Genomic DNA, 23621 nt, shown 5'->3' with positions numbered 1-23621 from the left:
GTGATAGAAACCACCTTGTCATATCATTTAAAGTTAATAGCAAATATTTATTTATATTCCTGAAATTTAATCTCAGAAGACGCCTTAAAAATTATGTCAGTAACTTCTTAATGTTCAAAAACTTGGTCCAGGCATTTATAAATCAATTAACTTGATTTTAACATAATACTTATTATGAATGAATTGCCCTTCCACCCATGGCCTGCCAGTTCACTTTTAAATGAGAACACAAGTGAAAAAGTTCAGTAGACATTCATCCGTTTTTCATATTTAGCCCTTAATGTATTTTTGTACCCTAATATTACTGACTTATTCAATATTCTTTAATTTATCATTTTTGTCTGCAAAAGGCACATGAAATTTTCTACTACAATACACATTACATGGTATTTAGGAGAGCCCAAACAAAGGAGAAAAGAGTATTCAAAATACACAATTCCTGTATGCATTAATTCGCAACGGGAATCCCTTTCCGCAGTAGTACAAATATATCTCAGTCCTGACATTTTCATATTGATTTTTAAATGGGTAGCATGCTTGCATGTTCCATAGTTTTGTTTTGTTTTCTTACCCTACCATTCATTTGTCATTTCAAAATATAATTTTAAGCTTACTGCCTGAAAGCACTTGCCTATTATTTGTTTAAAAATCAACCCAATTACTTCAGGTTTACTTCCAGCCTTGAAGATGGAGTTCCATGATCAACAGGACTTGACTCCCTCTCCAGCTGAGCCATTAGACAAGAAGGACAAGGAGTCAGAGAAACAAAGCAAGCCTGGTGAAGACCTTAAACATGCTGCCTTAGTTTCTCAGCCTGAGACAACTAAAATTTCCCCTGACAAAAAGGACATGCAAGGCCCAGAGGAAGAAAAAGCACCTCCCACTCTGTTTGGGCATACTCTTGGTGCCGGGCTAGAAGACACGAAACAGAAGATAGAACCAAGCCCCGTGGTGCCTGGTATTGGCCTCTCTGCAGAGCCCCCAGCTCCAAAAGAGCAAAAGGACTGGTTCATCGAAATGCCAACGGAAGCCAAAAAGGATGAGTGGGGTTTAGCTGCTCCCATCTCGCCTGGCCCTCTAACCCCCATGAAGGGAAAAGATGTCCTTGAGGATATCCCCAAATGGGAGGGGAAACAGTTTGATTCTCCCATGCCCAGTCCCTTTCAGGCTGGCAGCTTCACTCTTCCTTTAGATGTCATGAAGAATGAAATAGTTGCAGAAGCATCGCCCTTTGCCCCTGCCCTATTACAACCAGATGACAAAAAATCTCTGGAAGAAACCAGTGGCCCAGCAACTGCCAAAGATAGTTTTAAAGCTGAAGAGCCCCATGAGGATAAACCTGACAAAATGGCAGAAGCGCCAGCCCCAGAGGCATTCACCTTACCCAAAGATGCCCACATTCCGACCGTGGAAGAATGTGTCCCAGAGAAAGTTTTGGGAGAGGAGAAAGGGGCAATAAAGCAAGAGAGTGCACAGAAAAAAGAGCAGGAGGTGACACTTACTGAAAAGGAATCTCCACTAAAGCTTGAAGAAAAGACAACCATTTCTGACAAAGAAGCCGTGCCAAAAGAGAGTGAGCCCCCGAAACTGACAGATGGAGAAACAGGCATAATTCAGCCCTGCATGGAGCACACCCTCTCAAAAGAAGAGCAGAAAGTCCAAGAGCCTACCACAGAGCCATTAAAACAGGACTCATTCCCTGTCAGTGTGGAACAAGCAGTGACAGACTCAGCTGTGATCTCTAAGACACTGGAGAAAGTCATGACCGAACCAATGGCAGTAAGTGAAAAGAGTGCAGTCCAGGACCTCTTTGAAGAAAAAGTTGCAGACAAAGATATTAAGATGGAAGGGGTTGGGCCTGCAACATCAGCGGAGCTTGACATGCCGTTTTACGAAGATAAGTCAGGAATGTCCAAGTATTTTGAAACATCCGCCTTGAAAGAAGAAGTGACAAAAAGCATCCAGCCAGGCAGTGATTACTATGAACTCAGTGACACCAGAGAAAGTGTCCAAGAGTCTTTTGACACCCTATCTCCTGTGTGTAAAAATGGAGACAAGGGACTTGAGGCGGGTAAAGAACCCCAGCCCAGTGCTCCAGCACAAGAAACAGGGTACAGCACTCTTGCACAGAGTTATCCGTCTGATTTACCTGAAGAACCTAGTTCTCCTCAAGAAAGAATGTTTACTATTGACCCAAAAGTGTATGGGGAGAAGCGGGATCTCCACAGTAAGAATAAGGATGACTTGACGCTAAGCAGGAGTTTAGGACTTGGTGGGAGGTCTGCAATAGAACAGCGAAGCATGTCAATCAATTTGCCCATGTCTTGCCTGGATTCCATAGCCCTTGGATTTAACTTTGGTCGGGGACATGATCTCTCTCCTCTGGCTTCTGATATTCTAACCAACACTAGTGGAAGTATGGATGAAGGGGATGATTACCTTCCAGCCACAACACCTGCACTGGAGAAAGCCCCCTCTTTCCCAGTAGAAAGCAAAGAGGAAGACCAGACAGAGGGAGGAAAAGCTGCCGGAGAGGAAAGTACTCAAGTCGAGACCTCGTGTGAGTCACCTTTCTTAGCCAAAGATTACTACAAAAATGGTACTGTCATGGCCCCTGACCTGCCGGAAATGCTAGATCTGGCAGGCACAAGGTCAAGATTAGCTTCCGTGAGTGCAGATGCTGAGGTTGCCAGGAGGAAGTCAGTCCCATCAGAGACTGTGGTCGAGGAGAGTAGTACCGGCTTGCCCCCTGTCACCGATGAAAACCACGTCATTGTTAAAACAGACAGTCAGCTTGAGGACCTGGGTTACTGTGTGTTCAATAAATACACAGTCCCACTCCCATCACCCGTTCAAGACAGTGAGAATTTGTCAGGGGAGAGTGGCTCCTTTTATGAAGGCACAGAAGATAAAATGCGAAGAGATCTAGCCACAGACCTGTCCTTGATTGAAGTAAAATTGGCAGCTGCCGGAAGAGTCAAAGATGAGTTCGGTGCTGAGAAAGAAGTACCCCCGCATATCTCTGGTGACAAATCGGGACTGGGTAGGGAGTTTGATCAGGAGAGGAAAGCTAATGATAAGCTGGATACTGTTCTGGAAAAGAGTGAAGAACATGTTGATGCAAAAGAACACGCCAAGGCAACAGAAGAGGCCAGTGATGAAGTTGAAACATTTGGCTTAGGAGTAACCTACGAGCACATTCCCACCAAAGAACTGACCGTTTCAAAAGACACATCACCTCCCATGGCCGAGAAAGCTGAGAAAGGTCTTAGTTCAGTGCCAGAAGTAGCTGAGGTCGAACCATCCAAAAAAGCTGAACCAGAACTGGATTTTGTTGCAATGAAAGCTGACCAGGGTCAACTAGATGTGAAAATCAGTGACTTTGGACAGATGGCCGCAGGGCTGGCGGTAGACGCTGGAAAGGCAACAGAGCTTAAGCTCGAGGCTACTCAAGATCTCCCCCCCTCATCTGGAGCACCTCAGGAGGAAGACGCGTTTATGAGCGTTGAGGCTAGCCACATGAAAGAAGGCACTAAAGTCAGTGAGACGGAAATCAAGGAGAAGGTGGCCAAGCCTGACTTGGTGCACCAGGAGGCTGTAGACAAGGAAGAGTCCTACGAGTCCAGTGGTGAGCATGAGAGCCTCACCATGGAGTCCTTGAAAGCCGATGAGGGCAAGAAGGAAACATCCCCAGAATCCTCTCTAATTCAAGATGAGATTGCCATCAAATTGTCAGTGGAAATACCTTGTGCACCTGCTGTCTTGGAGGCTGATTTAGTCCCAGATGAGAGAGCTGATGTCCAGATGGAATTTATTCAGCAGCCGAAAGAAGAAAGCAAAGAAACCCCAGATATCTCTGTCACGCCCTCCGACGTCGCAGAGCCATTGCCCGAAGCCACCAGGGCTGAACCGGCAGAGGCTCAGAGTGAGGAAGAAGAGATAGAAGCCCGGGGAGAATATGATAAACTGCTCTTCCGCTCCGACACCCTTCAGATTACCGACCTGGGCGTCCCAGGTGTCAGGGAGGAATTTGTGGAGACCTGCCCTGGTGAGCACAAAGGAGTGATCGAGTCTGTTGTGACCATCGAGGATGACTTTATCACTGTGGTGCAAACCACAATGGATGAAGGGGAGTCAGGTTCCCACAGCGTGCGTTTTGCAGCCCTGGAGCAGCCTGAGGTGGAGAGGAGATCGTCCCCCCACGCTGAAGAAGAGCTCGAAGTAGAAGAGGCAGCCGAAGCCCAGGCGGAACCCAAGGATGGCTCCCCGGAGGCTCCCGCTTCCCCTGAGAGAGAAGAGGTTGCACTCTCAGAATATAAGACGGAAACCTATGATGATTACAAAGACGAGACCACCATTGATGACTCCATCATGGATGCTGACAGCCTCTGGGTGGACACTCAAGGTGTGCATTATTTTTTTTTTAATTTTCTGCTTCCAAATAAAATCCAATAACCTAATGGATTTCTTTTTCGTTTTAAACTTGGTTAAATTTCCCTTTATCTCTATTTTGCATTTTGTTAAATATATGAAGGATTTTGTACATTTGTTACTAATGTTTTCATTGTTGTTGTTGTTGTCATGGTTTGCTTTGATCCGCAGATGATGATAGGAGCATCATGACAGAACAGTTAGAAACTATTCCTAAAGAGGAGAAAGCTGAAAAGGAAGCTCGGAGACCATCTCTTGAGAAACATAGAAAAGAAAAGCCTTTTAAAACCGGGAGAGGCAGAATTTCCACTCCTGAAAGAAAAATAGCTAAAAAGGAACCTAGCACAGTCTCCAGAGATGAAGTGAGAAGGAAAAAAGGTTCATTTCACAATAACTTCTTTAAAAATGTTTTTGAATTCATTATTACTCTTTCGTAGAAGAAACTTCCTAACAGTGGTAACTAATTATTTATGAAATTTCGTTCTGTTTTGCTCCAACTGTTTATTTTCTCCTGATGGTATGCTTTTTTGTGTTTTCTTTATTCGTAGCAGTTTATAAGAAGGCTGAACTTGCTAAAAAAACAGAAGTTCAGGCCCACTCTCCCTCCAGGAAATTCATTTTAAAACCTGCTATCAAATATACTAGACCAACTCATCTCTCCTGTGTTAAGCGGAAAACCACAGGTGACTCTTCAGTTCTGCAATGTGGCTGGCAAACATAGACATGTCTTTTTTTTTTTTTATCTCATTCCTGTAGCGGCTTCTTCATTTTGTTTTTCTTCCGAGAATCTTAGCAGTCATGAACAATTTCGCTATTAAGTGTCTTGTATCATTATTCTTTTTTTGTTTCCCCTCCCTGCAGAAGAGGTCATGACCATCTGTTTCTTTGTCATGCTCAGACTTAGCAGTGATTTTATCTTGGCATTGTGTAGTGTCACGTTCTGGGGATTCCTCTTTTCATTCTGTGTGTTTGGTTAGACAATGACGATGAATATAACCGTGGTATGCATTCTCATGATTTTGCTTATCTCTCTCATGCTTAAACCCATACTATATTTGTCCTATTTTCTACGTGGTTACTGCCACATCTGTTACTGATGTTAATGAATTTGCCAAGAATGGGTAGTGATTTCAAGATTGAAAATGAAAAGCAGATCTGGGGTAAAATTGTGATTGCAAAATTACTTTGCTTCAGATGAAAGAAAAAAAAAAGGAAAGGAAATTGCCTGCTCATCCCATCAGATTTTATTCCTCGTATCCAAAATTAGCAAGGCTTTCAATTCACTCTACTACATCTCTTCACTGACACTTTGTCACTGGGATTTTCTTAAATGTGTTGGATTCAAACTGCTAATTTTTCTATGTAATTTAGAATTCAGAATTCCCGGATAAAACGCCTTCATTTCTTATAACTTAGGTGTATTCCTATGTTGCTACCTTCTTATTTTTCGGTCTTCTTCAAATATACTTGTTTTTAACTCCTTAAAAAAGCAGTGAAATGAAGGAGCAAAACTTATTACAAATCACAATAAAAGCTCATACAAATATCTATAATGCAAACTCTATTCATGTTAAATGTATAATTATCCTAGGATAATCTTAATTTGCAATACATTTTATTTTAGCATTTATTAGTTAGCACACTTGTAGGCTACAAAATTAGGTATCAGATTGCTAAGTCAGAAAGGAATATTTACCTTTACATTGTATACTAGAAGTGCCTTTAGATAGGGGTAAAAAAAAAAAGGTGCCTTTATATAAACCTTCTGATGGCTTTAATGATTAAGAGCAGCATTAACCTTTGTAAGAAAAAGAAAATCAAGGTTATAGATGGTTTTATGATAGTCAATAAAATTCTAAGTATTTTGTATCTGTGTTCTTCATATGGGAATCATCTCATGAGCTTTCCTCCAAGAACTAATCTTTAAGGCAGTATTTGAAACTGGAAGGCTCATAAATTATATAGAAACCTTGATGATAAAAGTTCAGGCTGAAGAATGTTTCTCAGTTAGAAATTAATCTGACATCTCCAACTCTTATATCACATCTTAATTCATTTGCATTTAACTCAGAATTTTACTTCTAGTTAGAAAAATGTGTGGACAGGCAGACTCTCTTGGTTTGGGCATAAAAATCCTATATCATGTATAAGAGGATGAAAAATATATCAGGATTATGGAATTTTGGAGGAAACATCAAATGGTTTGGTGAAGTGCCTGACATGTCATTGGTATTCAATTTGCCACACTGATAATGAATTGCCTTTTCAACTCATTCATTAAAGAAAATTTAAGATCTTTGGACTAATTAAGATCTTCCCTTAATCTGTTCAAATATTAAGATACTCAAGCAGAAAGCATATATCAAACATGGATGTCATTGGCTTGAAGCAAACTCTATGTAACAGAAATTTAAGAAATATTACAGAAATATTAGGAAAGCATCATTTGCACTGCTTCTTTTTAAAAAAATCATTCCAGAATCTGTGAATAATCTTACTAGCCAGTCCTAAGTAGCATATACCATTCTGTAGACAGTTATACTTGTGTTAGAGCTGCATGCGACATAAGAAACCTTTTTGAAACTGATTCAGAGTGCCTATAAGCAGAAGCTTTCTCCCCCCGCCCCTGGCGTTTTCTCTCTTCTGAAAGAAAATTAAGGAGGAGGTAACTCCGCAAGCTTGTGCCTTTCATTTTCTAAGCACAATTTTTAAATAGGGATGGTTTTCCCAAAACACAAAGGATTGTTTTCAATCATAAGAGATATTCAAGTCAAGTCAGGTAAGTCATCAACAGAAAATGTGCTGGAGATAGTGGAGTTGAAAACTGAAGCCAGAGGTACAAAACAGCAACAAGAAAAACAACAGTAACAGATGCGGTAATAATTTCATACAGGAAGTGCATGTGTAGAACATGTTCTGTATTACTGAACTTAAAATTCCTCTCGTGTTTTCTTTCTTTGACAAGCTATTTTTCTTCTCATGTGGTGCATTTCACGTCAAACAAGTGTGTCATTCCTATTGTGAAATGAAGGGGTGCAGAGGGAAAGGGGTTGGCTGATTATGATGGTTTGGAATATGAAATTTAGAAATATCTGTATGTATGCCATTGGCTACAAAAAGAGGGCTTGGGAATCTCCCTGAACACTCTTTAATGTCGTGCCAACCCTAGAAACCAATCACTTCCCCCTTTTCTTAAATTCTACAGCATTGGATGGTTGTTCTGTGACTTTCATGCTAAAGGATCTATGCTCGTGGAGTAACAGTATTTAAAGGTACCTTGGTAACCAATAGGAAATTATTTGGTGTGCTTACCTATGCTTTGGTAAACACTGGTTATGTTAATTAGCACACACTATAGTGGGAGCCACATGCTAGAATGTTCTTACTCAGGTTTCTTCAGTTACTGAATTCGAATCTCAAAATTAGCCAAGTTTTGCTTTGCATTCGTCTGTTGACACAATTGAGTGTCGAAAAGATATTGAAAAATGCATTTGTGTGGTTGTTAAGCCACTAAGTTTGGGGTTGTTTGTATCTTCTTTTTTTGACAGCAACAGGTGGTGAATCAACTCAGGCTTCCAGTGTATTTAAACAGGCAAAGGACAAAGTCTCTGTGAGTAAAATAATTTTTTCCTTGCTCTTCACTTGAAGTTCCTTTTGGTATTGGTGGCAACGTCTCAATAACTTTAGATATAAGTTAGACTTCCGATGTTTACTCTTAAATGTCATTTTAAATTATTCACTCACCCAGAATGATTCTTGGTAGCATTCGGGCATGTCTCAATGTCTTCTGGAATGACATGTGATAGCAGTTGGTGAGGGCAGAGCTGGGATGAAGGCTGCCTTTTTTCTTTTTAGTAAAATGGAAACAAACAGCACGATAATCTGGCAAAAATAGGGGAGCTCAATTTATTTACTTTTCATAGAATCGAGATAAATCATTATAATCAACATTAAACTGTGTTTGATAATACATTTCATTATTGTTACTACAAAATAAGAATATGAGAAAATTAAACAATGTGGGTGAGCAAATACAAGTAAAAATGTATCATAATCCCTTTACCTAAAGAAAACTACAGTTACCATTTTGATGTAAAATCTTTATTTTTTTCTACTCAATTATAGCTGTAATAACTTAAATGGAAACACTGCATCAGTTTTTTAATTAAACAGTAAACAGATTTCCTGTCATTAAACATTCTTGTACATCACTTTAATGACTACACTGCATTCTGCTTTATTTATTTATAGTGATATACTTGATCAATTCCCTATTATTTGACTTTTAAACTATTTTTATTGCCATATTAACAATATTACTGTAGAAATCTTTTTGGCTTAATCTCTGGATGCATCCATATGCTTTTCCTTAGGATAATTTCCTAGTAGTGAAACTACTGTTTTAAGAAGAAAGTCCACATTTAAAGTTTTTGCTACACATTGTCAAGTTGTCCTCCAGAAAGGTTCTACTGACTTACGTGTCCCCCCAGCTGTATATAAGAGTACCCATGTTCATTCTTAGTACTAGATATTCCTATGCTTTTTCTATATTTGCCAAGTTATGGAGAGAAAATGTTTTAATTTGGGTGCATTAATGATACTTAACTTCTTCATGTATATAAATCATTCATACTTCTTTTTTTAATTTTACTTTTTATTTGATTAACCATTATTTTTTAAGCTTCCAAAAGACCAGAGCCAATGTGAAGTATTTTACTCCTTTCTGATTGAAAGAAAAAAAAATTAAGACTACTAAGAGTGGTGCCTGGCTGGCTCAGTTGGATCAATTCTTGAACTCGGGGTCGTGAATTTGAGCCCCACATTGGGAATAGAGATTATTTCAAAATAAAATCTGTTAAAAAAAAAGGACTACTAAAAAATTCCTAAAAATACAACAAATAGCTTGAATGATGTTAACTAGGAGTGCATCACAACGTTCTGGGGTTTAGACATCATATAATATGTAAATCACAACTCTTTGTTTAGCCTTCTAAAAACTAGTAAGATTTTAATGCAAGCTGGTGCAGCCACTTTGGGAAACAGTATGGAGTTTCCTCGAGAAGTCGAAAATAGAGCTACCCTACGACCCGACAATTGCACTACTGGGTACTTACCCCAAAGATACAAATGTAGGGATCCGAAGGGGCACCTGCACCCCAATGTTTACAGCAGCAATGTCCACAATAGCCAAACTATGGAAAGAGCCCAGATGTCCATCGACAGATGAATGGAGAAAGAAGATGTGGTATATATATACAATGGAATATTATGCAGCCATCAGATAATGAAATCTTGCCATTTGCAACGACGTGGATGAACTAAAGGGTATTAGACTAAGTGAAATAAGTCAATCAGAGAAAAACAAATATATGATTTCGCTCATATGTGGAATTTAAGAAACAAAACAGAGGAGCATAGGGGAAAGGAAGGAAAAATAAAACAAGACAAAATCAGAGAGGGAGACAAACCATAAGAGACTCTTAAAAAATAGGAAATAAACTGAGGGTTGCTGGAGGGGAAAGAGGTGGGGGAATGGGGTAACTGGGTGATAGACATCAAGGAGGGCATGTGATGTAATGAGCACTAGGTGTTATATAAGACCAATGAATCACTGAACTCTACCTCTGAAACTAATAATATACTATATATTAATTGAATTTAAATTTAAAAAAAAGGATTGAGAAAAATAAATAAAAACTAGTATGATTTTAGACTTCCATTTTTTGTGAAAAATAGAAATTCATTTCCAATGACAGCCAAACTTTTTATATCATTTTGAACCTAAGGGACTTCATGTGAATTTTAAAAATTGATTTTTATATAATGTTTTCAGACATATTCCTGAATTATATGGAAGCAATAGAATCCATGTATTGCTTTGGTAAATACCAGGCTTGAGAATACTGTAACTTCAAGATTTCTATCTCTTTACCTTTTATTTCTGATGGGGAACCAGTGAGTTGTGGTGGTTAAGGGCAGGGCTATGAAGCAGACCAGGTCCAGGTCTTGAACATTTATTAGCTATATGATCTTTTTCTCCCTATGTCTTAATTTTCCAAAAATAAAGGGAGGGATAAAAATTCCTGTATCCTAAGTTAGTTGTGAAAATTAAATATGGTTAATTATAAAACCATCTAGTGCCTAGAGCATAGTATTTATTCAATAAACGGTGATAGTTGTTGTTATTATTTGAAAGGTAGAAGTCTTTAGGAGCAGATATAGAAAGTAAGTCAGCTTCCCCCCATTAAAAAAAGCATTTTTAAATGGACATTGTTCAGAAAATCTTTTTTTTGAACTTTTAATTTTCTGGCTTTTAATTCCAGTTAGTTAACATACCGTGTAATATTAGGTTCAGGTGTACAATATAGTGATCCTACACTTCTATCCAACACCCAGTGCTCATCATGACAAGGGTACTTCTTAATCCCCATCACCTATTTAACCCATCCCCCCTCCACCTCCCCTCTGGTAAACATCAGTTTGTTCTCTATAGTTAAGAGTCGGCTTCTTGTTTCTCTCTCTCTCTCCCTCTCCTTTTCTCTCCCTTTTGTTCATTTGTTTTGCTTGTTTGTTTGAAAAATATTTAGGAAATTTTCAAGTCCCTTGGTCTTCAAGTAACTCAGTGTGAATTGGTGTACAACACCAACACTGAGGAAAGAAACCATATACATCTTCTGACACAAAGCTAATGTTTTTTTCCTTATAAATGCCCATCTCACCTTTCTGAAGAAGAGAGATTAGGCCACCAGTCTTTCTAACTTCTTCTCATTTAACAATTTTTTCTCCCCTCATAACCTCATCTTCTCCCTAAAAATTTCCTAAAACCCCAAGACCAACTCTTACTTACCTGTGACTTTCAGTACATCCATCAAAACAATTCTTTCTGATTTTTCAATTGATCTTTGTTGTGAACCTGACCTATAATCATTCATTTCATTTGTTGTGTATTTGTTTTGTTTTGTTTTCGTTTTGAGCCAGTTGTCTCTCTTAATTTGAGGTAATCCAATTATTCCATTTTTCTCTTTCCTGTATCACTTTTGAAATTTGCTATTCTGTGGGTAGCATCAATCAGAAAAGAAGGACTTGGGTCGACCCAGGCACACTGCCCACTCAAGATGCTGGCTCTATAAAACAAGAAGTGATACGTGCAGTCTGTTATTGTGTCTGCCCCGGTTAAAGTGCCTATGGAGCTTAAAACTTGAGATAAAGCTGTCAGTTTCAACTTCCATTTTTGTAACAGCTAAATCATATTAATTATTGAAGACAAAATCTCCTTGGCTTCATCATACCTTTCCTATTTTTAACGAAGTCCCCCATGAGACGTGTGGCATGCCAGCATAAGCTTCCTCCAAAAGCCGTACATCCAACCCACTGATTTTCACTTGCCAAATATCTCTCCGGGGACTATCGACACCAGGAAATTAAGCCCTGTGGTTTAAAGAGATTGTGGGCCATCTCTTTAATGCTAACTTTCATTTTTAGAATTTATAACACATTGGGGCGCCTGGGTGGCTCAGTGGGTTAAGCGACTGCCTTCGGCTCAGGTCATGATCCTGGAGTCCCAGGATCGAGTCCCGCATCGGGCTTCCTGCTCGGCAGGGAGTCTGCTTCTCCCTCTGACCCTCCTCCCTCTCACGCTCTCTGTCTCTCATTCTCTCTCTCTCAAATAAATAAATAAAACCTTAAAAAAAAAAAAAGAATTTATAACACATTATACAAATTGTGGTCTACCCATAACAATGGTATTAATTCTATGGTATAACTTGGCCCCCAGTAGGCATTTTACTCATAAAATGAACTAATTTTATATAAAATCTGTAATCTTCTGATGAAGTCAATGTAGATATATGAAAATACATTTTCTCAACTTTAAGAAAGTATTTTCCATTATGAGGACTTAAATATGCCTTGTTCTAAAGTTCTTGAAATGTGATCAAGATATTGATTATAAATACACTTTCAAGGTTCTATTTATTAAAGGAACAATTCCAACTGACTCTCAAGACATTTTCCAAATACGGTATCATTGGGAGACTTATGGATTAACCAGACCTTATATGTAGAACTCATGAAGAATATTTTTATCTATATTGTCATATATGAGTGCTCTTAAGTGAGTTCCAGTTAAAAATGAGTTGCTCAATGAAAATCTCTTGTTCTCACATTAAATATACATTTCTATCATTGATTATAACCATTTATCATGCGGTCTTATTAAAAGTAGGCGTTTAATTTCTTATATGTTTATACATTTTTTTTATTTTCCTTTTTGACTTCATAGTTTGGTTTATTTTGTGATTTTGTTTGTTTTCTTTCATGGCTAGAATTCTACCTTGTCAAAGATTCCTGCCTTACAGGGTAGCTCAAAGTCCCCAAGATGCAGCTCTGCTTGCCCTAGTACGTCTCAAAGGGCTTCATTTTCTGACAGGTTTTCAATACAGCCCACCTCAGCAGGCTCCACAGACCGTTTGCCATACTCAGAATCAGGGAACAAGGTAAGGCAGCAGGTCAACCGGAGGTTCAGAAAAGAATATAATTTCAGAGGTTATAAGACATGATTCAGTAAATATATAAAAAACAAAGACTAAACTCTAAAATATTTGACATGTAAACAATAGACCCTCTTAAACACAAATAAAAGTCTCAATAGTTATTAATAGTTAACCAGTAAAAAAAAGTCTCTAGGTAGACTGTTCCTTATTAATTTATTACTTATTTATTTGGTATCTTGTAAAATTTCAAATACAAACCAATAAAGTAAAATGTACTATATAAAATATTACACATAATATATATAATAAATATATGTTACTCGTAGTATATAATAATATATTGTATCATCTAAGAATGGCAAATTATATGTAATATAATACACCATTTGGACTCAATCAGACACATCAGGATTTAATACTGCCTCTGCTACCTATCAACTCGGTGATCTTGAAAAAATCACATAAACTGATTCAACCTGTTTCTTTGGCTATAAAATGCAGATAGTATTTTGTGGCAAGAATTAAATCATAAATGGATGTAAAGTACTTAGAATTCTAGTCGCATAAATACACGATATATGGTAGTGGTCATTGTTAACTGGTGTGCATGCAATGCCCCTTGGCAACCCTTTCTGATTAATAAGTTATCATGCTCATGAAAATTTTTTTAGTAAAATTATTAATTCACTGGAGATTACTTGAGTAAATTCATTTTACCCATGTTATTATTTAGAACTTGAATTTCATGATCAATTATTAGCACTAACTCCAGAATTATACATTTTTATAAAACTTCTAGGCAAATATGAACTCTTTCTAAGTTTCAAAGTAGAAATGCTTATAAATATATGAAATTCAGTAGTGTGTATTAAAAGAAATTCACCTATCAGCACAGGAGGAAAAATAGAGCAATGTAAATCACTTTGTATAATTGAAGATGCATAAGAACCCAATGTGTTTTTTCCCCAATCAGGATGGAGTAACCAAGAGCCCAGAAAAGCGCTCTTCTCTGCCCAGACCCTCCTCCATTCTCCCTCCTCGTCGAGGTGTATCAGGAGACAGAGATGAGAATTCCTTCTCTCTCAACAGTTCCATCTCCTCTTCAGCACGGCGGACTACCAGTAGGTTTATTTTCATTTGGCTTCCTTTTTAATCCTTTAAGTGGCAAAGAGCTTATTATGTGTCTATATTTTACATCTTCCAAGGAAAACATACACTGAAAACAAATTATATTTCCTCTAAGAATCAGAAAATCCAGACTGTTCATGGATTCAAAATAGCTGTGTGAGTTAAAATGATTGTTGTGGAAAATGAGTACCTATAAAGAAGTAATTAAGAGAGAAAAGCAATAGCCAGGAATTTTAAAAAATATATATCTGTATAAGCTTAACCCTTCTTAGGAATCCAAGTCCTAAAATCTAACTGGAAAGCCAATTATCAAAACCTAGGATTCTGCTCAATTTGTTAAGAATTTGAATTCCAATGAGGGTGTAAACATAACATGTTTAGTGCAATAGTTTCAGTTTCTTTTGATTGATGGCCCATAATGAACTGGTTGGCAGTTATCACAGTTTAAATAAAAAAATATAAAAAAGTTCCAATCATTACCCACTGAGGTGTTGTGTTACTACCAAGATTATCTAGTTAAGGCATGGATTCAAATTATTTTCATAAATATGTTTCTATTACAACAAAAATAGCTACTACCATTTATTGAGCACATATAGATGGTAAAATCCTAAGACACATTTTTCACTCAATTTAATTAACAATGCTGCTGGTTAGGTATTAATAACCTCATTGAATCTACTGATGAGAAAAAAGAGGGTAACTTGTCCAATGCTATTAAGATAGAGAGTGGTTGAATTTGGTTTTCAGCCCACTGATAACTTCATGACCTTAATGTCTTCTTTATATTTATTTGGAAGAAATAGTACTAGAAAACTGCTACGTAGAATCACTTGGAGAGTATCATCTCTGTCATTTAAAATCCATTAAAAATGGTGGAAATTGCTACTCTATCACATTATAGTTGATTTTACTCCTTATTTTAAAAATATTTAACAATAATTGACCCACTTCAAATGTCACTATTTTGTATGACACTTAAAGCATATTTTTGCCTGGAATGAAAGTGTTTATTATAGTTAGAGCAGTTGTGACCTACACACCACTTAGTTTCGTGAAATATTAACGTTCTTTGAAATATGTGCCAGGAATACTTTAAAAATCACTAAACTCTTTCTTAACAAAAATAAAGTATTCAAATGAACTAGCAAAGAAGGCATTTAAGATACAGTAATCTCTTGAGAAAAGACTTTAACTTTGGAATTGGGCATCATCAATATAGAAGCTGTTCAGATAAATCAAAGGCACCAAGTGCTTCCCAAAAGTATACTTTGAATTATGCTTCTATCTGTGGTTATGGAAGCAAAATGGCACTTCATCCATAAATCCACATCCTCAAACCACTGTGCTCTGCCTTTTAAAGGGCACCTGTATATATATTGTTCTTATTTCTAAACCAATTCTAAAATTGTTTTTATTTCTAAACCAATTCTATTTTGACTTTCTAACTTACATTCATAAGCATAATGCATTTTATTATTTGGTAATGAACATAATTCCTACTCTGATAATCTCAGGACATAGGGTTTATTTTGTCTCTATAAAGCAATAGCTAAAAAACATAAGGACAACTAGAAGAGCAAGCAATATGCCTCCTCCATTCACCCATCATCTCTGTAACTGCACATAGCCATGTCCTGGCACTTTGTACAGCTACTGAGAAAAGCTGAAAGAAACAAAGCTATGCAGTTAGCCCAAGTAGAGAGAAAGGCATTGTCATTGACGAGTTGACAAGATTAATAAGAACCTACAGCTTAATAAAGTCATTCTTAAATATATATTTTTCATAAATATTTTTTAAATTGTTTTAGTAATTCAGATTTAACTCAATTTCAGAACAAATAGGAAATGCTCAAATTTGTCATTTTGATGACAAGAATATAATTTATTACACTAAAAATTGGTTGTATCTATTGAACAGTGGTGTTAGGGCTTAATACTTTTGGTTTTTCTTCATTCTCCAGATATAACACAAAACCTTCATTCCTTAGTTTTCTGAAGTTTAAAGCCATTTTCTACGAGTATAGAAATGACTCTTACTTTAAAAAAAAATGTTATTTCTTTTAGTGAAACTTGTTATGCACATGCAGAATATTGCTTCAGCTTAGTCTCCGTGAAGTAAAAAACACCTCGACACACTGATAAATTCTAAATCCAATTTATACTGTTAAAAAAGAATGTTGAACTCCTACTGTATTCAGGTCCCATAAGAGGCATCAGTGCTAGGTACAGTGGCAAATAACAGAGAGAAGATCCTGCTCCCCAAAAGACCTGAGCTATTCAAAGGTGATGAAGTCATAGAGAAAACATTTGAGGAAGAAATGAAGTTTCTGGGAAGAGATTTTTCTGAAGGACACAGTGACTGACTCGAACATCAAAAACTCGGTCCAAAAACAAATTTTGTACCAAGGAAGCCACAAAGAGCCACGTTGGATGTGGCTGTATCATCCTGATCTTGAAATGTCCTTTTTGTGGAAAGCAATAAAAATCAAAGAATGAACACTAATTTATCACATAGTCTTCTTATATCCAATTTCATATTGTCAGTTGAGGAGTCTACCTATCGTTTGCCCTTATGTTAAAAAAAACCAAAAGGACACAGGACAACTTTCACTTGATACGTAAAAACTGTTCACTGAAAGAAGTAAAATGATCCTTTTTCTTCAGGAGACTGAACCCAGACCAGTGGGTGAATAGATATTATAATTATCTATGAAGCTCTTTTGAGCTCACCCCTTGGAATTATTTCAGCAAAGATTAATTATCCCCTTTCTCAGAAAGAACTTCCCACACTGAAGACCAGTTGTATTAGATGACTCAATGACAGTTCATTGATTTAAAAGTTAATGAGTTATACCTTTATCCTCTACAAAATTTCTAGAAGATTTATTGGTTTTACAAAATATACATACTTAGTAATAAAAAATAAAATTCATGCCCTTCCTATAAAACACCAAAAAAAGTGAAGAAATTTGAATAATAAATGTAAACCATGTAAATAAGTATTCTATTATTAAAATCAATGTGTTATTTTAAGCAAAAAGATTTTTAGAGCTAAGAAACTAAATATCCTATCTGGCTTAAAATTTAGTATCATCTGGGTAAATGAGCCTCAATGTCCTCATTCTTAAATTAGGAATAATAAGAGCTGTCTCTAACTACTGTGTTTGGTCATCAGATGTTTGCTATTCACAAAAGTGCTTTGTAATCTGTAAGGTGGTACAGTCTCATCTATAGCATTATGCTTTCAAAAAAGCGTTTGAAATGGCATTCAAACACACAGTTACAAAGTTAATACAAAAAAAACATGGCATAGGAAAATGGGAGGAAAAAGTTAAATAATAAAATGACCCTAAAGTCAAGTTGAGGCAAAGAAATGCATCCCAAATAGCCTGTATAATTGACAGTGGGGGGCCGGGGCGGTTGGGGGTGGGGGAGTATTGATTTGATTCCAAACCACAAACTAGTAATGAAAGTGTAAGAGAAAACAATCAGGTATAAGATTCACTGCGACTATGTTGTTAAAACATCCTATTTTTCTAAGAAGAGAAATAGATATTTTTTGGTATTAAGAGCTGAGACAAATTTCCATATAAAGGAAATACACGATACTGTAGAACAGTGTGTGACATAATTGCATAGCTTTTAGTAAACACATTTGCAACTCACAGCGTTCCTCAATATAAGCTGAAGGAGTAACGTTGAAGCACAATGCAATAAACAACTTTGTACACAGGCCAAAATTATTGCTATCAGTACACAGTTTTATGTTGTGTGTCTACCTGAATCTTGGAATGAACTTACTGCACAAAAGAGCAAGTGATCCACACATCATTCAAGGAAATCTTTAGTAAATACTAACCCACATAGAACATGAAGCGCAGGCTCTTCTACCAACTTACGGCAGATCCGCATGCCTTAATGACCCCACAATTATAAAAAACTTCTGACGCCTTCATAATGAGAAGTAAGAAGAATAAATCAAGAAAACCCAAGTTCTTTCTTTGCACTGATAGCAATGCATGTTCAAAAAAATGTCACCAGCTTGTAAGCCTAAAAAAAGGAACTTTCGCCTTTTTGAGCATTGTTGTAATCCACAAATATTCCAGACTCTTTAGAAAGTTCATGTATTATGAGTTCTAACAACCTGAGGGAAGAGGATGTCTCGAGAATTTTCTGATGCTGTGATTTTGGTTTGGTTTGGTTTGGTTCATTTATATAGGGTCAGAGCCAATTCGCAGAGCAGGGAAGAGTGGCACTTCCACGCCCACTACCCCTGGATCAACTGCCATCACTCCTGGCACCCCACCAAGCTATTCCTCACGCACCCCAGGCACTCCTGGAACCCCGAGCTACCCCAGGACCCCTCACACGCCAGGAACCCCCAAATCGGCCATCTTGGTGCCCAGCGAGAAGAAAGTTGCCATCATACGTACGCCTCCAAAATCTCCTGCTACTCCCAAGCAACTTCGGCTTATTAACCAACCACTGCCAGACCTGAAGAATGTCAAATCCAAAATCGGATCGACAGACAACATCAAATACCAGCCTAAAGGGGGGCAGGTAAGAATCACATGAACAACATGCTTGCTGCCAGAAGTAAAATCCCACTAATGATTAGAATGCCCTCCTCATACTATAAACGAACAGTTCTTACAGTGAAGGGGGATGGAGGTGTTAAAAAGTTACTGGTTATGATCATTGTCAAGAGTTTGGACCTCATCCGAGATAGCTGGCTTATAAAATATAATGAAAATCGCATGACATGTCCTTTCCTTCTGGTTATTATCGGGTAAAAATTGATTTCACCATACAGGAGAATCTTTCCATTGATTGCCTAGCCAATCTTTTCTTTTCAATCTATTGCCCTGTGGATTTTAGCATAAGAGATTAAAATTACATTTCTGATATGAATTTGAGTGTTCTAGTTTAGATCCTGACTGTGACCTCATTTGATGATCTTTTAGTGATTTTGCTTTTATCTCCTTCCTTCTTCAATGATTTCCTATGTCATCTTCTACCATTTCCCCATGTTCACTCCCAAATCAGCATGGTTCACCACATTTCTTCTCTGGCTGCTCATGCTTAAAAACTGCAAAGGGTAGACATTCATGTTGATAGTAGATAGTTCTGTATAGTTCCAATGAATGAGCTTATTGGATTAGAACTTCTCTTTAAGATTAATTGTATTGAAGAGGGTTATTAGTAAAGCTCTACCTATTAACTCAGCTCCAGTACATTCACATTTTTTTTGCCAACCAGGGGCCTTTGAGTTTTGCCTTGACCTCAACCTTGCTTTTACACTGTGTTTAGATGAAGCAATTAGCCTGGAAGGAGATAATACAAATATCATTTAGTATTTCCTTTGTGATTTTGATCTGCCTATAGAATAGTTTGGCTTTTCTTGTCACTAAAGAGATAAAACACCCATCCTTGAGAGAAAGAAGAAAGAAGGTAATAATTTCCTTTGTACATTAACAAACTTGTGATGCCCTCTCGACATTCCCAAAAGACTTTCTTTCAACATCAGTGTTCTTTTCTGCCACTCTTTCTTGTCTGTCTTGTATTTTCTGCCACTGATTTTTGGTGTCCCTCTTTCATGCCAAAGAAATTGTATTTTCAGGCAGGGTTAGAAGAAAAATCTTGCCAAAATGTGAAGCTATCAAGGACTCCTACTCACTGCTGAAACAAAAATTCAGCGTTGCTTCTTCCCTTAGCAGCAAACTTACTTGCTGTCTCATTGTGATTCTGTTCAAGAAAGCCCAAGGAGTTACAAAAAATCCACCAAAGGAATTGGGGGAAGCAGAAGGCGGGGTGGTGCTCCATATGCCCTTTGTGGAATGACTATAACATTCGATAATAATAAAGTCATAGACAAATGCTTTTTCATAAAAAGATGTTATTAAAATATGAGCTACACAAAATCTTTTTAAGCAAAACAAAACGTAACATGAATTCTGCCAAATTTGATCCTGTAATTTCATAAATCTCATACTATTCTTGCATTCCTCAGAGTTTTGCACATCCAAGAGAATGAAATATTTGGGGCCTTTTGGAAATATCCAAATGCTCTATTGTTTTATATTTATACATAAATAATAGACTAAGTTAAATAAAATCAATTTAGTGCCAATTTGAAAGTTTATCATTTTAGCTTTTGGTGAGATACCTCTTAAAATGGTGCAACTATTATGTATATTTAAAATCAGTCCTCTTTCTATAAATGTCCTTGTATGCAGTATTTCCATATTTAAATGTGGGGTTTACTGGCTTATATTCCAGAAAATATTGATACTGAAAAGAATATGTTTCTTCTTAGAATCACAAGGGAATATAATTTATCTCTTAAGATATTTTCTTGAAACTAAAAAGAAAATTGCACTAAGATGGAATAATTATGGATATAATTTGACATGAAAATTCTACAATATATGATCTTATTCCAGTGACTCCTCAAGTTAGAGAGGCATGAAGAATGGTTTTAGCCTCAGCTTTGCCAGAATCACTAAGGTTAAACCAAGCCAAAAAATAAGAATACTTCTTTTTCTTTCTGCTTCTTGTACTGTATCTGTGAATATTTTATGTCTAATTTCAGTTGACTTCTGCTATACTTGGTAATTCATAAAACTGACATAAAGATATCTTATTATTTTGAACTCAACTAAAACTTCCTTAGAGATTGTGGTAATTAATGACTAGTAAAGACATATGACACAAAAATTACTGAACAGAAACAGCCTTAAATTCAGTGTCATTTGAAGAACATCTCTGCTTTCATAAGGCGAGTGTTAAACCTGCTGCAAAATTATCCTAGCTCAGCTGGAGATGACTTGGAAAAAATCCACAACAGTGGAGTTATGAAGTGACTTTTGTTGGAGAACCAGGAGGTATTTCCTCACCAACATAAGAAACAGATGGAAGGAAGATATTTGCCTTCTATTTTGTGACAGATGGGATAATCCATTTAAATTGGAGGGGGAAATGAATTGGGAAATTGAGGTGCACTGCAGTTGAACTGTCTTTGTAGGAAAAATATATCACTTAACACTTTAACATTATCCCCTTAAAAGCCTCAAACACAAGGAATGAGGAGAGATTCTTTTTCTGTACATGTTAAACTGCAGGTTTTGACAAAATTTTTATATTAAAGCTTCTTAGAAATTATCAAGATGATATGCTAAAGACCCTTGTTCTCTGATTGAGGATCCATAACTCACTCTGTTGGGAAAATTGAAGCTACTGGCATGTCATTCCTAATTATAAATTGGATAATCCTAGGATGTTGGAATGGACAGTGGTCAACTCAGAATCAATGAAGAGGACAGGACAATAGCAGTACTTTTTGTAGGAGGCAAGTTTTGTAATAGAGATATGCAGTCTGTAGATACTGAGAAAAATAGTCACATAATTCTTATTAATAAATAAGGGAGCAAATTTATAAATGTAACCTTAATTCTTCTACACAGGCTCTATTGTTATAAAATCTGGAGTGGTTAGATTGTATGTAAATCATTTAATTTTAAAAGCTATGTTATTGCTGTTTGTGCAATCATTAAGAATTGGGAGGGGAAATATGTAATAAAAAATACACCTGTCTTGGAAGTTCAACAACTTTCCAAGTTAGGAAGCCTTATTATTTCCCTCAGTTTGAGCATTTATTGCTCTTCTGTATGTATAGGTTGTATGCTCACAGTGATCATCAGTTCTATTGAAGGTCCGATTTTGTATTGGAAGAGAGCCTTAACTTTGTGTCTCAGTTCAGTGAGGCAAATCAATGCATAATGGAATAGATAAAAGAGCTGAAAACATGAGGAGCTTTACAGAAAGCAATAAAGTTAATCTTTTCAGCTGAAACACAAATTCATTCTACTGGAAAGAACATAACACAATCTTAGATTCACTGTAGATAGTGACCTTGGTTAATTTAACTCAAGGCTCGGGTAAGACTGTCTTAGTAAGTGTATTAATTTAAAACTATTTCAATATAGTTAGCTCCCTATTCTACATTAAATCTCAATCTAAATTTTAGAATAAGTAATGTTAGCTTTTTAAGAACACAGCTGCTTGATTTAAACAAAAATAGGAAAATAAACAATTTCTCTAAATGCGTGGCATAAAAAAATTAGGCAGGAACTCAGTGAATGATACTTCTTACCTTTTCTATCAATGCATCAGGTTTTTTATAGGTGCTTTGATTTATGTGTAATACTTTTACATGCTTTAACAAGTTTCTTTTTTTTTCTCCATCAGCCTTATGAAGATCAGTATACAAATCACAATTTTTGTACCCTTGTCATAGTTGAAAGTTACTGGTGAGGTAGTTTCACAAAGGCTCTTTCCATTTATAGTTGTTGGATAGGATGATTATTAGGTAGATCATGATCTCTGCAAGGCCATGTCTGTGGATTTGATTGATCGCCTTGTAAATTATATGCTTCTCCTTCATTAATGGAGCAGTCAGTCATTTGAGGTCAGGTGGACTAAAAAGGATGGTGGCATCTTCAAGCAAGTCACTCCTGTTCAAGAAGAGAACGGTACTTCTCTTTTATATAAAGAATCTTATAGAATTTGTCAATCTATTACCTTCCCAGTCAGTGTTGCCCCAGCATCTTTTTAAAAAAATTGATTTGGATAAATCCATTAAACTAGGACCTATGAAGTATATACTCACATTCTAGAAATAAAGTAATCTGTCTTCTATCCCTCACTTCTTTATCGATCCATTGATTTAAGGAACATTGGATGTCAGAGATACTCAGCTCCTTATAGTCCAGCTTCCACATTTACACAGAGTAAGAAACAGAAGTCATTATAGTACCCACATCTTGCATATGGGCTTCTAATAACATCCTTTAAAGGCTGAGCTATAAATTCAAGTTCTAGAATTTTGTATTTAATGAAGAATCACTTGTCTACAAAGTATGCAATTTAATGCACCTTAGTTATTGTTTTATTTGCTTCAACTTTGGTTGCACAACATGAGAATGGCAACACTATTTAACACTCCCTCCCACATCAAGGTTCTATCACATCAGGATTGAAATTAAGGGTTTTGATCTTTTATAATATTTATGTGAAATAATTTAATACAAATAATGTGTTAGAGTAATACACTATTGAAAAGTTAAGACCATTAAATTTGGAAAGTTATGTTGTATTTCTTATCATATTTTTTATTCTACAACTGACAGATTATTTTTTAAAATAATTCTAAAAATCGGGCGCCTGGGTGGCTCAGATGGTTAAGCGTCTGCCTTCGGCTCAGGTCATGATCCCAGGGTCCTGGGATCGAGTCCCGCATCGGGCTCCCTGCTCCTTGGGAGCCTGCTTCTCCCTCTGCCTTTCTCTCTCGCTCTGTCTCTCATGAATTAAAAAAATAATAATAATAATAATTCTAAAAATCAATGTTTAGAAATAGAGTATAGACATTTTCAAATTCCTATAGATAATATTAAGGACAAATAATGAAATATTAATTTTAAAATCTACCTTGGCATCTTTAAAATAAATGGTGAGCTGTCTTGTAATTCCTCAGTAATTCCAGAAAGTCAAAGTTGTACGTTCATTTTA

The 23621-nt window shown here is 36.6% G+C and overlaps 1 protein-coding gene across 1 annotated transcript in view; it reads left to right on the top strand.

Annotated features, from left to right (window-relative positions):
* The window catches only part of MAP2 (microtubule associated protein 2), a 140941-nt gene that overhangs the window by 100998 nt on the left and 16322 nt on the right, over nt 1–23621 (top strand). The window contains exons 6-12 of the mRNA XM_035007256.1: nt 668–4405; nt 4603–4809; nt 4980–5114; nt 7980–8041; nt 12756–12926; nt 13897–14044; nt 18274–18614. Of these exons, the coding sequence (XP_034863147.1) occupies nt 668–4405; nt 4603–4809; nt 4980–5114; nt 7980–8041; nt 12756–12926; nt 13897–14044; nt 18274–18614 (4802 nt within the window). The remainder of the gene's footprint in view (nt 1–667; nt 4406–4602; nt 4810–4979; nt 5115–7979; nt 8042–12755; nt 12927–13896; nt 14045–18273; nt 18615–23621) is intronic.

Source organism: Mirounga leonina, unplaced genomic scaffold (assembly GCF_011800145.1).
Source record: "Mirounga leonina isolate KUSES-001 unplaced genomic scaffold, KU_Mleo_1.0 Mir_151, whole genome shotgun sequence".
NCBI lineage: Eukaryota > Metazoa > Chordata > Mammalia > Carnivora > Phocidae > Mirounga > Mirounga leonina.
The sequence above is the reverse complement of the archived record's forward strand: the minus strand, read 5'-3'. Positions and strand labels throughout refer to the sequence as shown.